Genomic DNA, 15713 nt, shown 5'->3' with positions numbered 1-15713 from the left:
TCATTAAAAGAGACAGCCAGTGTGGCCCCATCACTGTTTACTGTACATCCCAAATGCTATCATTAGCTTTTTATTCATAGCCTCTAAAACTCACTGCATTTCAGACTTGGATAACGTTAGCTTTGTGCTCATTGGCACACAACCACGCGACCAGGGACATTAGAAGGAAGCTTAACTGTAACTTTTTCTTGTTCCCTTTCCCTTTTTTATTTAATTAGGTCACCAGTGAACGCCGTAGACTCAAGGACTGTATATAAAAGAGGGGCGGTGTCATTCGGTTGCAAAACAAACCGCCTTTTGTTGTGGAGCCTCGAGATTTCGCAGCTGCCATTTTAGTTTTTGAACCTGGCAGCCGATGGTCAAGCAGAAGGGAATTGGGCTTGTAACTGATTGTTGCCGGTTCAAATCCAGTGGCAGGTCAAACAAGTTACCAACTCTCCATTGCTCCCCGGGTGCAGATAAGTGCTGCCCGCCGCTCCTGTGCCAGTTTGTGCATGTTCACTACTGGTGTGTAAAAGAAGGATGGGCTAGATGCAGAGGTCAAATTCACTATCACTAATTGGCGTGTGTGTGTGTGTGTGTGTGTGTGGAAATGAAACTAATTCTGCTGCATTAAACCAGCTGCCGTCACACTGGTGTCCGCTCGTAAGTGCTCTGCTTTATCGTCTATTTTCCTCTAAATGGGAAAATAATTTACAAAATTGAAATGATGCGCATTTTAAGTCGAGCAAAAATTAGACACCGAGACCGCGAACTTCCCAAGGAATTGTCCACCGTTGCAAATCAAGTGAGAATTAGGGTCATTAGGCACTGCTGTTTTTCAAACCAGTTGACTTTGACCGTTTTTAATCTCAAGTCTTTGCTTTGTCTCCAGTGATGATTAGAGTTCGGTCCCCACGCCATTGTCGGACAGACAGCGGCAGACTGAGGCAGCAGGGACGGCAGAAGTATTAAGAAGTTGTGTCCTCTGCAGGCCAGAGAAGCCGATAAAAGAAAGCAGCGCTCATATCTGTAATTTACACACAGTGCTACCGCAGCATCGGGAGGAGCCAGCGATATTCTAGCCACTGCCATCAGTCACACTGTCACTCTGTCAGGAGCTGTGTTTGGAAATGGCTTGGCAGAGCAATAATAGGCTGCATAGAAAAGTTATCCACTGGTATGTTAAGTGTCCTCAAGGCAGCATTAGCCATCTGCATGCGGCCATTACATTCCTTATAGCTTGATTAAGTCCCTGTGTATATATGGGCGTCTAATTAAATGCTCTATTTTTCTCCTGTGCATTCTGACAACATTAATTCGCCATTTAATTCTCCCCACTGGTGGATTCAATCAATACTGGAGCTATAAGAGAGAGACAGGAAGACAGAACTCTGTCCAGCCTAACAACAGTTTTTTTGTTTTGCTCCATTGCTTGTTTACCACTCGATGGTTTTATTTAGGCTGAAGAAAAAAGACTAAATGCCCCACTATTTTCACCAGCTACAGTCTCTAATTTGGTCTACGAACAGAAAACAGTGCAGTCATGGATTTGGAAAAGCCAACACAGCTGAAAGTAGCTGCAAAGCTCCCTTAACCCTGAGATGAACTGCAGCATCAGATGACAATTCTCTGTGAAGTCACTCTTTTCACCTGAAACATAATCATTTATTCGTTACTAAATGACCCGTTAACATGAGTCAGAAGCCAGGGAATCTCTGTATATATTTGCTGCTTTGCATTTGGAAAAATGCATAAAATAAGATTGATTTAAATTTGATAGACAACATGTACTGTAGGAGGCCCTAAAGCCCCCAAAAGTGTTTATAATAAATTGTGCATACAAGATATGGATATTCATATTATATCTTATCTATTCATATTATTATCTTATCGTTAAACAAACGTATACCTGTCATAGAAAGCTGTGCTTCTCCTTCACCACCAAACATAATGTTTTAGTATAAGGGACGTACAGTATAATGTAAAGACTGGGGACTCAATGGGGATAGTACGTGTGGATACACAGGTTACACAACTGCATTATAAAATCAATCCAAATCACTCAATGTTTATTTACAAAGCACTTTACAATATCTGTAAGGTACTCAAAGTGCTTCACATAAAAAGAAAGAATAAAAAACACTCAATAAGTTAAATACACCATTAAACAGTAAGGGATACCAATAAAAATAGGGGAAATGTACAATTAAGAACAGAGGGAAAGCATTGCCATGCTACTGAATTTTAAAAGCCATTCTGAATAAATGTGGTTTTGATAAAATTAACATAAAAAACTATAAGATAACTCACATAAGAAATCAACAGTTTGAAAGGTTGTGAACACACCTTATCCCCGTGGTCAACAAACTACAGGCATATAATGTCATTATTATGCAGCTGTTTTCAACACGTTTCCACGGAATGGAAATAAAATAGCTTTCAAGCTATTCAGTAGGGCAGGAAACGTTTTGGTGGATTGATTCACACGGCAGACGACAGCCCTTGAATTCAGAGAACACCGGAGGAGCATGGCGTCGTCCAAGTGCGAGCATTTTCAACGGTGAGCGCAGCCCAGTGTTGCAGAGACACAGCTCTCCACGCTCTCCTTTGATGAAGACCACACACACACACCGTGTATGTCCTCCACACACAAACTTTATTTTCTCTGCTGCCACCCTAACATCAGGCTCTCTCTCTCTTCCCTCCCCCTGGGACCCGCGCTGCAGCTTCTTTGTCAGTCAGGCTTTACTTTGAAGCTAAGCCTGTCCATTCTGTAATTTGTTTGCTGTGTGTTTGTTTATTTTCCCTTTGGCTGGCCTTGCCTTACCCTTTCACCGACTCATGTCAGTCTGGCTTGAGAATCGTTACTTTGGCCGGCAAAGGTCCAGAGCCCGTGCAGCAGTGTGCAGCGCTCTGACTAATTCCGACCAAATGACCTCCAATAACAGGAGAACACTTCTTTAAAATATAGTCAGTCTTTTATCGGTCAGCAGAGGCCGATTTACCACTGCTGACTTTGGCGTTTCCTCTCCCTAATGATAGAGAGCGAGAAAATATGAGGAGGCAAGAACAACAGGCACTTAATATTTAATCTCGCTAAAAGTATGTAGAGCTCACGGTACACGATAACAAAATCCAACAGATTGTCAGGCCAACAAGTTATGTAATAAATCAATATCTAATTAATGAGGAGAGTATAAATCACTGGAGGGCTCTGACTTAATAATCAGTAGTGGTATTCCTTCCGTCGTGGTCGTGGCAAAGCACTGCAGTCGTATCTGCTTTGCCAGTTGTGTTAAATCAGTGGAGACAAAGGAGTTTATTATTTAGCTAATTTCGAGTCCACACGCTTGTTTGTTTCTTTTTTATAAAGTACGGATGCAGTATCTGTGACACTATTTAGTAAATGAGTTATAGTCTTTTATTCACCTTTCCCTCAGAAGTGGTCATTTTAAAAAAAAAGTTTCAACTGCTGAAACTTCTGAAAACACTGACACTGTCTTCAGAAGTGAAAGTATTTTTCCTCCCCACCGTTCTATCATGTGCCACTTCATTTTCAGTTATCAGCACCTTTCTCTGACTTGTCTTTGACTTGCACAGTGCACTGCATGCCATGCCATAACCAGAAAAAAGATTACGTTCCACGAGCACCGCCGTTGTATCACTGACGGGGGGGGGGGGGGGGGGGGGTAAGAAATGAATAAATCAAATGGTAGGAGGTGTTGATTTTCCCAGCCTTGCTTTCATTTTATCTCCTGCTCCATGCTGTGGGATGTTTACATGTTTGTGCGTGACAGGGTGAGACTTTGTGTTTGCTCGGTGGATGGAAAAAAGATTCTTATTTCCTCCACATCTGGCAGCAGTCAGTGGCTGGAGCCATTACTGTCTCAAGTTGTCCTTCTGTATGTTCTGTAAGTCGGGATGTCTCATTCTTTTGAACTTGATATTTCAAGAATGCCCTCAGGGATTTCCTTTAACTTTGAGTTGGACTCAAGGATGTGTTGACTAGACTTTGGTCAAAGATCAAGGTTGATGTGACTTCACCTCTTGTGTGTGATCTGTCAGGCAGACACCTTCAGGAAATATAGAAACAGATATTGACTAGGACTCACTGATTAGAATTTGGAAGCCGGCGTTTTTTTATTCGTCACGGGACATTCTGCCTCGTTATTGAAGAAGGAAATAGAATAGAAGCAATGACATTGCAGAAAGGATGTCCTTCTTCTTCATTGAGTAAGGCTTCCACTTCACAACACAAAATGTAAGCTCTCTACAAAGAAGCCAAAATGATTTGTACTTTAACATATTATACACTTTTGTAGTGTTTCGCCAATAAACCCTCCTCAGTTTAAGGCCGTATTCCGACTAAGACAGGCAGTTGGATATCTTTCAGAGTCTGAGTATACGTGCGGAGGAGAAAATCGATTTATTGGCGAGATGGATTGTGCTGTGGTTCTGTGTGTGTCGTACCTGCTGTACATGTTAATCATGATACAAATTAGATGGGTTAGCACGGCTCTTGTGGTTGAAAGAAAGACACAGTTTCTACGTCCGGGTCAAAGACCGGGCAGGAAATTCAGTCCAACTCCAGTCCGACTAAGCGTATACATGCAGGAGTAGTCGGACTATGAATCGTATTATCCGGGTTTGTTAGTCCGACTAAGACTAGCTCAATGTGTGTCCTAGTCATACATTAGTGGTTGCCAGTTACATTTTGTTGGATGGCACAAACATCCTCCATGGTGGCCCATTCAACAGATCGGTGGAATGTATTGCTCCAGAGTTGTGTTCCACTGGCAGAGTTTGTCCTTGAGCTGTGCACAGGCTCACATACACTAAGTATTCCTTAAGCAGCACCTCTGTAGGTCGTCTGCTGCCTTACACATCATTCATCCGCAACCACAACAGCCCCCACACTCCACCCATGTACCCTGGCAGCACTGAAGCATAATGGCCTTTTATCGATTATTCCTCCTCTCGCCGCCTTCCTTCTCTTTTCTTTCTCCGCTCTCTGCACCGCAATGAGAGGTTGTTGAGATAAGCTGCTGCATGAGGAGAGAGCCGTATCATATTTCTCAAAGGTCCGGCGGCCCAGGATGTGTTCGTGTCAAAGTTAACATGTCTGCATGTGCGGCGTGGTCCTGACTCTGCATAAATTTGAATCATTTGTGTGTGCGCTGGATAACAAGGCACCCATTTGGAGTATTTATCTGCCGCTGAGCACAAATTGGCTTCAGGAATAAGACGAGCATTTACACCCTCCATGACCCCAGGAGGGTATTAGACAACCAGGCGATGCCTGTTGAGAGGTGGAGGGGTTTCATGGAAAAAGATACAGCCTTTTGAACCACACGCTTCTTGCCAGCTGTCTTGTCGAATTTGAGCAAATTTCATATGTCAGTTGTATATTTGAGATCATTTGTTTTTTTATTGAACATGCATTCAAATTCAAATCCCTGGTTCAGTTGTTGGAGCTCAAGAAGTTCTCTCTTCGTGGTGCAGGTCCAGTGTTAATGGTTACTGTAGTTAATGGTAATAATAATAATAATGTACCTCATCACGCACAGAAAAACAGAACACACATGTTACCTTTTGTATTATGCATTTGTTACACTGGCCACTGCATTCCATGTTATTATGGACATGGGAATGGGGACGTCAGGTGTCAAGGTCTCAGATGTCAGCTTTATAGCATGAAATGTGCATGGATGTTATTTGAAGTAAGTAAGCAATAAAAATGAGGGCCCAATCCTCCAAGGAGAGGTCAACTACAGTAAAACTTCCAATATACAAGGGATAACTGACTTCCTACTAAAAGGGAGTATCATCATCATCGACTTGTTAGAGGAAATTGGGAGCTTAACCTTAACTAAAGAAATATTAAGTTTAATTGTGTAAAATGTGGACAGCAGCTGTTATGGCCTCTACACATTCACCAAAACACATCTAGCTTACCGTAAAACCTCTTAAGACGTCGTTATGAAATCTGAAATCTTCATTTCTCTGTGGCATATACATGCTTTTCCATATTCTCCATCCTAGGGGTGGGGGAAAAAACATCGATTCTTCGATGCATCGTGATTCAGACGTTCCCATTGTTTAAATGTCGAATAACGTAAAATAGACGGTACGAAAAGGCGGAACTCCGAACTGCACTTTATGGGGAGCACATAAACATATTGTACAATTCAATTTACATTTTGTCTTAGATTATGTGAATTGTGATTCAAGGTGTTACTTCGTCACAATGCAGTTACACATTTCATTTAGGTTGATGGATAATGGATATGAATTAAACTCTTGTTTCTCATTACATAAGTGGCGAGTGATCACACAGTGAGACAAGAGATGCGTCAATAATCGTTTTGTAATCGTAATCATGGCCCCTGAATTGTACCCAAATCGTGAGGCACCTAAAGATTCCCACCCCTACTTCCTCAACAGTCCAAAGACATGTAGGTTTGATAAATTGAAGACCGGCCCCCTCACTTGTGCGTTGGCGTGAACATGAGCGTAAACGGTTGTTAGTCTCTATATGCTGGTCCCTGCTCATCCATTGACACTGGATTTGTCTCCAGTCTGCCCACTCCCCTCAGAGGATAAGTGGAGAGATGGATACATGATTTTGCCTCAGCACAAAAGAGTGCTAAAAAAGCTCACTTTGGATAAAAAAAACACGAAAATACTTACAGTAATTTCTCCTTTTCAGAAACAGATTTTCCTTCCCCCTTGGCAGACCAAACACAACTCACAGATGCTTTGAGAGAGAGAGAGAGATTTGTGATAAACTCTGTGACAGTTTTGAAATATGTAAAAACCATAATGGCTCGCCGCAGACTGGGAAATCAAATCCAAAAGTGCATTCAAAAATCCTCCAGTTGGGTACCAAGAGCAGATTTTGTTATTGAGTTTGCAGATGCTCAAAACTAAGCAGCGCTTTTGTAGGTCGCCTGCACACAAATCACTGAGCCACAACCATGTGATAAGGAAAGAAAAACTCAGACTGGACAACAGAAGATCCTGAATACATGCCAGGATAAAAAAAACTACAGTGAACAGGTAATAATGATACCTGTGTCAAGAATGTCTCTGAGGGTTTCTCAAGGATATTTTGCTTTGAATGAGAAAGGCCAGTCTTTTTTTCAGCTCACACTTTTCATGTGGTGGTTAAATAAGATGTTGTCAATTGTTGTATTTGATAAGTAACTCAAAGTGCTGCGGTTCACATTTTACTTTTCCATTCATGGTCAGAGTTAACAGAACACAGACACCTTTGTTTTTAGTTTCTCGACGACTGTGGCGAAATTGCTGTTGCCATTATTTCGGAGTACTCTTGCGTGATAGACTGTGCACTACAAACAGAGTGGGGTGAAGACAAAAAAAAAAACACAATTTCTTCAAAAAATGTGTCCATACAAATACAGAACTTTTGAAATAAATCAGTGAGAGGAAAATAGAATATTTGAAGATGTAGCTTTTAAACTAAAGTGCCTAAATTCTTTGTGATTTATTTTTAGGTCTGCCTCTGTTTAGACGGAAACGATTAAATATTATTTGTTCGCTGCATCCTTTATCTCTAATCTGTTTCCGTCAAGCAATACTATCAGACCTGACTGAGGGAGCATCTGTGTGTATACATAAGGAGAGTCGTGAGGAGCTGATCATTGGCATCAATGTGACGATGGTTTGAAGGAAGAAAGCAAGTTTTGATGAACAAAGAGCTATCTGTGTTTTACTACTCTTAGTGGTATTTTATTGAGGGGAGGAAAAAAAGGCCGTAAAGAACAGAACCCATCATTGCAGCAAATCCTCTGCAAAAACCCGTTAACTGAGAGCTCAAGGATTACCAGACATTATGTTAATTGATCTCATTTTCTTCTCACTTCTCCACAGGCATTAAACTTCCAAAATGATCGCGTGATATCTCTCGAAACGCCGGCACTTAGACTGTCAACGTTTGTTTGTTTGTTTGTTTGTTTAGTGCTTGGAATAAACTGAATGCAGTGCGATTCTATGTTTAATCATTTCAGTTGAGGAGTGAACTCTGAGTCTCTGAGGGTGTACGTTTTTATTATGTAGTGTCTGCACAACATTTTCATTTTCAGGGAGGTTATTCTTTTTTGTCAAATCCGCCCCAACTCCTGCCATGAAGCATGTCATGACGTGTCAGACTGATAAATAATAGCACCCGTTTACGAGGAGGTGTTTGCGCATGAGAGTGTGTCGGGGGGAGAAAAAAAGAGAGAAAAGAGAGAGGGAATGATTTAAGCTTCCTGCAATTAGGTACTTAAAAAACATCTTTCCAAACTAAACACGGCCCATGACTAATATGCAAGGTGGTGAAGTGGATGACAGTAATCACTGAGATATTAGACGAGAGAAAATTACAGCGCGGAGTGAGAGAAATTTCCGACGAATGCTTTATTAATAAACCTTAGATTTCTCATGTTTTGCTGCCCAGTTCTTGATTGTCAGGAAATGAACATATTGACAAATAACTGTTTGTCAGTGTGAGACAAAGTGGGCATATTCACTCATATGAACAAGCACACTTTTTATGGATAAAGGGTAATAAAGCAGTTCATTAATTAATTAATTAATTAATTAATTAATTAATAACTCATTGTCCAAAAGCATGCTTTCGTAAAAGCTTTGTACTTTATTCATCAAAAAATATCTATCGCCGGTAACAAAAGCACTATAAAACTGCAATTAAGTTTGTCATTTATAAAGACATTAACAACTTTCAGCACAAAGTAAAAGGTTAAATGGAGAAAGACGCCAAGTAACACAGCAAATCAAATACGGCGGCTGATAGTATCATGAATAATAACGGGGAAATGGAAAATGGAATGTGAAAGGAAAGGTCTACAAGACAGTAGTGACAACTGCTATGATGTATGACTTAAAAAAAAAGACAGGAGCTGGAGCTGGAGGTGGCAGAGCTGAGGATGCTGGGATTTACGCTGGGAGTGACCGGGATTGACAGGATTAGAAATTAGAGCATATTCGAGGGAACGGCTCAGGTTGTGGAGTGGTTTGAAGGTAAAGGTGAGAGCGGCAAGGTTGAGATGGTTTGGTTTCGAGGGGGGGGGCAGTGATTGTAATCGGACAAAGGACGGTGAAGATGGAGCAGAAGGAAAGTGGAAAAGTGGAAGACCACAGAGCAGGTTGATAATTGTGAAGGACAGTTGGTGTAACGTGAGAGGACACGGGGAGGATAGCAACATGGAGGCAGATGTTATAAATTAAATTTAGAATCAGAATTCATTAATACATCAGTGGTAGTAGTAATGTCGACCTAATGCATTCTGATTCATCGACTCGCTGCCCGTTTTAAGCTCATTTGAACAAGTTTTCCATGGATTAATGTTGAAAATGTGAATAACATCAAGAGTCATGTCAGTAAATTAGATAAATATTCTAGTACTAGTACTGTTAGTCATTCATTTATTTAGTAAATGCGTCATTATCATATACATTAAACTTACATACACAGGAGCATCCATGTGATTTATGCAGTATAATAATGTTGTAGTATATACAGTATCTATCACTGCTTATGGCTGCTCATTAGTACAGTTGAGTGTGTTGTGAAGATGACAGGACGAGCCTCAGATGGCAACAACATAAACAGTGGTGTGGCATTGAAAGTGGTTAGATTAGATTAAATATTATTTGTGTGTATAATAACACACTTCAGCATTGATTCTGCTGACAAACATGTATATGCAGGGTCAAATACTGTGCAGCGGCTCTTTCAGTATACATTTCACACATTTTTCCAACACGTTGCTCCTCACCCTGTTTATGTGGCTGTATTTCAAGAACCAGCACACTGTGCGTTCAAGTCCTGCGGTGTTTCTTGTTATTTAACCGATGTTATTCTTGTTTTAAGTGCACTAAAGATAAGTGTCTCGACGCCGCCTCATTTCGATCGGATCATTTCAAACGCGTCGGTCGGCCCCGAAAAAGCAGCAGACAAACAAAGGGAAGAAGAAGAAATCACACATGAGAATTCCAATGCAATCACTATTTATGCAAACGTGAATGAAGTATGTAAGATAAGATAATCATCAACAATGAGTCTTTAAACACAGTTAGCGTTGCGCTATCCTCGGCACAAGACAGACTGCAGTTGGGTTTTACAGTTTCGCTCTTATTTGACTAAATTGCATGTTGAAAATGAGATATTTGGAGCTGTTGTTCTGCTGTGTTTTTCTTCTTTTGATGAAGGCCATTACTTCTTAGAAGTTGTGAGCTCCGGTGCCCACTGTAGATCGTTCTCACTGGTATGAAGTAGGGCTGTCAGCATTAACATGTTAATTAAGGACCGAGCTGAACACACTTTCAGAGTTCCGTGCGGCATCTCATGTTCACACACGTGTGTCAGCGCTACTTGCTCAGAGAGGGGGGGGGGGGGGGGTGTTTGTGGGTGTCACATGTGATGATTGTTACTTTAAAACGGGAAAAGTTGTGCAACTATAAAGCTGCTGGTTTCGTCACAGAATCCCTCTGCGTTTTATCATTTCAGAGCGTTTGCATAATCAGCTGTCCAACCTTAATATACAGCCAGTGTGAAAGAGAAAATTAAACTGCAACTAATACTCTTGCATAAACATTTCTGAAGCAGACGTCGTTACAAACAGTTAAATAATCAAAAAGTCAAGCACATAAAGTAGCTCTCTCTGATTAATTTGCCAATCAAGATACTTCTCAGAGTTGCTTTATACTTCTCATATGGACTATAAAAATAATCATGAATTGCAAAATCTGATAAAAAATACCATTAATTTATTGAACTTCAGCGATTAATTGTACTTTCTGTTTTCCTTTCACAGCCTTGGTATAAAGTAGTAATAGTCCAACAGCTGTACATAAATGTCAGTGTAAAATACAGTATAAAGGTTTTTTAAATACTGATTATGTCTTCACAGGACACGGAGATCCTGAACACGGCCGTGCTCACTGGCCGCACAGTCGCCGTGCCAGTGAAGGTAGTCACCGTGGGAACAGACGGCGCCATCTCTGACGTGACAGAGTCAGTGGAGTGCAAGTCGACCGACGAGCAGGTTATCAAGGTCGGTGGGACGTGTGCTTTGAGCAGCTGCTCTAATTTTTACCTTCTTTTTTTTTTTTTTTATTTATCTTTGTTGCCTTCTGTTTCGTTGTTAGCTCTGTGGCGGTGGAGCATGTGCAAACAAAGAAGTAACCGGGGTGTAGAAGTAGTTTGGTGCACATCGTTACGGAGGCAGGTCCTGAAAATCTGCCAATGAATAAATTATGTATCTGCTTATTTATTTTGGGAAACAATATGCCAAGTTTTTTTTTCCTCCCTCAGTTTACAAATCAATACCACAGAAATACTATGTCGAGTGAAATCGGCAGCGTATTTAGCAATCATTTGGGGAAACAGTGCCTGTAAACGCATGTGTTGCTACACTGACTGGAAGCCATTATTTTTCTCGACGACGCACAGGTTTCCTCAAAGGGACCAATTATGTGAAGAAATGTATTGATAAAGATAAGTCTGTTACCCATAAATTACCATTATTTGGCAAACAAATTAGACAAGGAAGGAAGGACAGAAGGGATGAAGGAAGCACCTTAACCTCTAAGATTAATAACGTATTATAATCAGATACCACTAATGGTTATTCTGTATTGATCAGTCCTATTATTAGTTATATAGCATTTCATAACTCTAATTTTATCTAACTTATCAACAAATCATGTAGTTAATAACAAATAGCACATAATCAGAGCTTTCATTAATCTTTATTTTAAGTACTTTTAAAGGTAACCCACCATAAACAACCTAAAAGTATCTCTCAAAGGTGAAGATTTCTTGCATTTCGAGGTAGTTTTTGCTTTTCAAACTGGGACACAATGTCCGTATTTATATGCAGTCTTATGATAAAACCACAAGTAACACATATATTATCATTATAACAATAACAATAATAATTATAATGATATAAGCGCTAGGAATTCTATATGTAAAGTCTAAGATTCAGATTCAGCATCTGCCCTTCACCGCTGTCACCGTTGTATGACGCAAAAGATAACGTGGGAGCAGTTGTTAATTGTGAGAATGTACGAGTGTGTAGTGTCATCACCGAGGAGCTGCTCTTGTGTGTTTCTGTGTAGTGCACATGCATATTAGGGAGAGAGAGAGAGAGAGAGAGAGAGAGAGAGCAGGCAGATCTCTCAAAGGGTTTAATTATCCACTGAAGTAGTAGCACACATAGCGATGCTGACCTCGGCAGTGTTCTCCACAGCCCTATTCATCTGATTGGGGAAAAGTGAGCGACGCGGCCTCCTCCACCCTTTATTGTTGTTTGTTGGGTAATGCTGAGGTTTTGATGGTCTAATTTCCACCCATGTGTCGTCACCTGAAGACAACTCCAACCTCACATGCACCAAACACATGCAATGGTTTTCTTTTTTCAGGGTAGAGCTCTAATGTTAATTTGAAGAAACCTTCTTTAATGTCAATGTTTACTCTCATCTTACTAATTTGCAATCATTTGTGTAAATTTATACTCCAAACTTAAGTGCACGGGCGCCAATGGGTATCAATTATATATGATATTAATTATTATGGGTATTCATTGAGAAAACAAAGGTCTCCAGGGATCCCAGACTGAACACATTTTATACACATGAAGCCAAAAGGGGCTCGGCATATCTAATCTTTCACAGTGAGAACTTTCTTTTGTATGTTTAAATTTGATATTATATATATATATATTTATTATTTTGTTTTTGTCAAGGTTAAAAGACACCACCAGAGTTTGATTTTTAGCTGCGCCTCCCGGGGACTGCTTTTGAAAAGTGTCTCTTTTGTGGAATTCCGGAAAGCTGCAGTATCCGATATTAGTGGTCAAATCACACACACACACACACACACACACAGGCTGGAAATGTGGTGAGAATAAGAATAGTTCGGTCACGTCCCCTCAATGACAAAGACATCATCGCCCCGTGTGTTACAATTAGTGGCACAATTCGCAGCCAATTCTGCCTTTTTTGGTGGTGGCACGTCCTCCCTCTTCTGTCCAAATGTCCTCAGCGAGACGTGATGTAGTCGGGGGGGGGGGCGGGGGGTGTGCACGCCGTGGTCTTCCTCTGATCCATGCTGATGAGCTCGGTTGAAGCAGCCACTGTTTGTGTTTTTCCTTTTGATGCCAGATTTGGTCAGAAAGCACATGGTATTTCGAAAAAGTAAGAGCACAGGTTCACGCAGGTCAGTCAACCTTTGTTGGGTTTTTTTTTTTCTCCAGCTTCCACCGTCGCTGTTTCAGAACCAGCGCAAAACAAAATGTTGTTAGAATATTTAAAAAAAGAAGAAGAAAATCAACCTTGGTGCTATTTTAATGTTTTGTTTTTCCTTTTTTTTTTTATTCATGTTAAACTCGATTTATAGGAAGCTCAACAAACAGCTAAATGCAGAACTAAAGCCCAGTCTTAATGTTTTTTTAACGAATGAAACTGCACAATTTTGCTTCTGTAAAGTAAGAAATAAAAAGTTGCCTATACGGAAGCTTTAAAACACACACTTTTTAAGTTAAAAAAATAATGATAATCTTTATAGAAAGTGTCTGTTCCTCGAGTCCATTTGACTCAGATGTCCTGTCCTTGCTACAATCGGATTCAGTGATGTCCTTATCCACGTCTGCACTCTGGGTACATTCCAAGTATGCGTGAATCGTATTATGATGGATTGTTTCCACGGCGAAGTGACAACATGAACTGTATAAAAAAATGCACACAACTCAAGAACAAATGGTAGAAATTGTAATAGCACAAGTTCTTTGAATTAAAACTAATTAAAAATGTATATGACTAGGGTTAGGGTTAGGGTTATATATAAGGTTATATATGCACTATATGCATTGTACCTCAATCTTTTCATTTCAGCCTAACCACATCAGCGTCTCTTGTTCAGGAAGATGCAAATATAGTGGGAGAGAGAGAGAAGAAGGAATTGGAAATGAAGTGTCAGATACCAAGCTCTTTTGTTTGTCAGGGAGACGCTGGTTTGACATTATTTGACAGTAAAGTTGCCAGGTTTTATACAAATAAGTGGAGACAGATGACAGTCTCCTTTTAACAGGTTGTATATATATATATAGAAGTATTTCTCAGTATTGAAGGCACGAGCTGAAGTTATCCTTTGTGCCAGTCAGGCTCATGATGGCGTTTGATACAGAAACGCATTAAAATGCGAGTGATTACAAACAAAGTTCGGCGACTTGGCCGTTACGAGGATAAGAATGTGTGATGAGAATATTCTGGCGCTTTGAAGATAAAGACAGACACTTGTGATGTCCCCGCCGCGTCAAATCTCCCCGCGTTGGAGATGCATCTGAGAAATCTCAGCAACTGATCGGAGTTGTTCTTTATCCAGCCAATCTTTGTGTGGTTTGAGCGAGTAGTTGTTGTGTTCGTGTCCCCCTGTAAAGATGAGATGTCTCCTCCCTCTGGTCCATCTGTTAAGTTGGACCGCAGTCCTTTCACTTCCACACACATGGTTCCAGATGCACTGAATGCATGAGAAAAGCATCTGCTTATAGTAAGCAGACTTATGGTGTTCTTTGAAGAAATGTCAAAGCTTTTTCAAAGTGAAAAATATCTGGCTCTTAGAGCTGCCATCGGAAATTAAAAATGGTCTTAGCGGAAGGGTAAATACTTTATCCTAGTATTAAGTTTGAAATTCTTTTCCTTTGTGTCTTTCCCTTTTACCTCCAGGTGTCAGAGCGGTGTGACTACGTGTACGTCAATGGAAAAGAGTCGAGAGGGAAAAGTAGCGTGATGCTCAACTTCACCTACAGCTTCCTCAGTGCACAGTTGGAGATGAGCGTATGGATCCCCCACCTCCCGTTGCTCATCGATATAGCTGACCCTGATCTCAGCCAGATTAAGGGCTGGAGGGTCCCTGTCAGTACCGGGAACAGGAGGTAAGAAGCACTGTCGCATGCTGTGTTACATTATTATTGCTAAACTGACGCTCACTTGCAGCACAAAGAAATGTAATACTGAACTCCTGAACATGCTAAAAGTATTGCTGCGGATGCAAAATAATATCCAAGGACGAGTAAAAAAAAAAATATATCTTTTATTTGGGTCAGTAACCTGTGTAGTTGTTAATAATGCACGAGAATCCAACTAGCATTCTTCACTTGGCAAAATATATGGATTGGGACACATGAGGCATTAAATACAGGTGCAGAGGCAGAGTTAAGTGTAATAGGTGTCTTGTAATTCACCCGGCTCATCTCCTAAAAGGTTATAAGAAAACGAGTAATAGGTTTCAGCGTCACACGGAATTTGCGGAGACTAAAACAAGTCACACAGCGATCTGTGTCACTTTGAGTTAAAAAAGTCATATTTTTTTCCTCCTAATACCAATGTGACCAGTTTGTACAAAAACAACAACATTCAAATTAAAGCAGACAATCAGTGACGGTGTGTTTTGTTAATGTACTATTTATAAATGCTAAATAATGTTGATGCAGTCACTGAGGCGTATGTGTATATATATATATATATATATATATATATATAAAACTTTCCTTATGGGATTAACCTTTTAACACCAAGCGTTTTACAGACGACACATTTGCATAAGTGCACTTTGAATTACGGTAATTACGCAACAATTTGGAACGGTTTCTGAAAGCTGAGAAGTTGCACGTCAACATGTCGTTATCACCGTCATTTCCCTC

General features: G+C 40.4%; 1 protein-coding gene across 1 annotated transcript in view; it reads left to right on the top strand.

Moving 5' to 3' along the window:
* The window catches only part of si:dkey-112m2.1 (transmembrane protein 132C), a 139335-nt gene that overhangs the window by 111951 nt on the left and 11671 nt on the right, over nucleotides 1-15713 (top strand). Inside the window, exons 6-7 of the mRNA XM_058618193.1 lie at nucleotides 10920-11063; nucleotides 14737-14945. Coding sequence (XP_058474176.1) covers nucleotides 10920-11063; nucleotides 14737-14945 — 353 coding nt within the window. The remainder of the gene's footprint in view (nucleotides 1-10919; nucleotides 11064-14736; nucleotides 14946-15713) is intronic.

This window comes from Solea solea, chromosome 19 (assembly GCF_958295425.1).
Source record: "Solea solea chromosome 19, fSolSol10.1, whole genome shotgun sequence".
NCBI classification, from domain to species: Eukaryota; Metazoa; Chordata; class Actinopteri; order Pleuronectiformes; family Soleidae; genus Solea; species Solea solea.
This window is presented reverse-complemented; position numbering and strand designations above follow the sequence as displayed.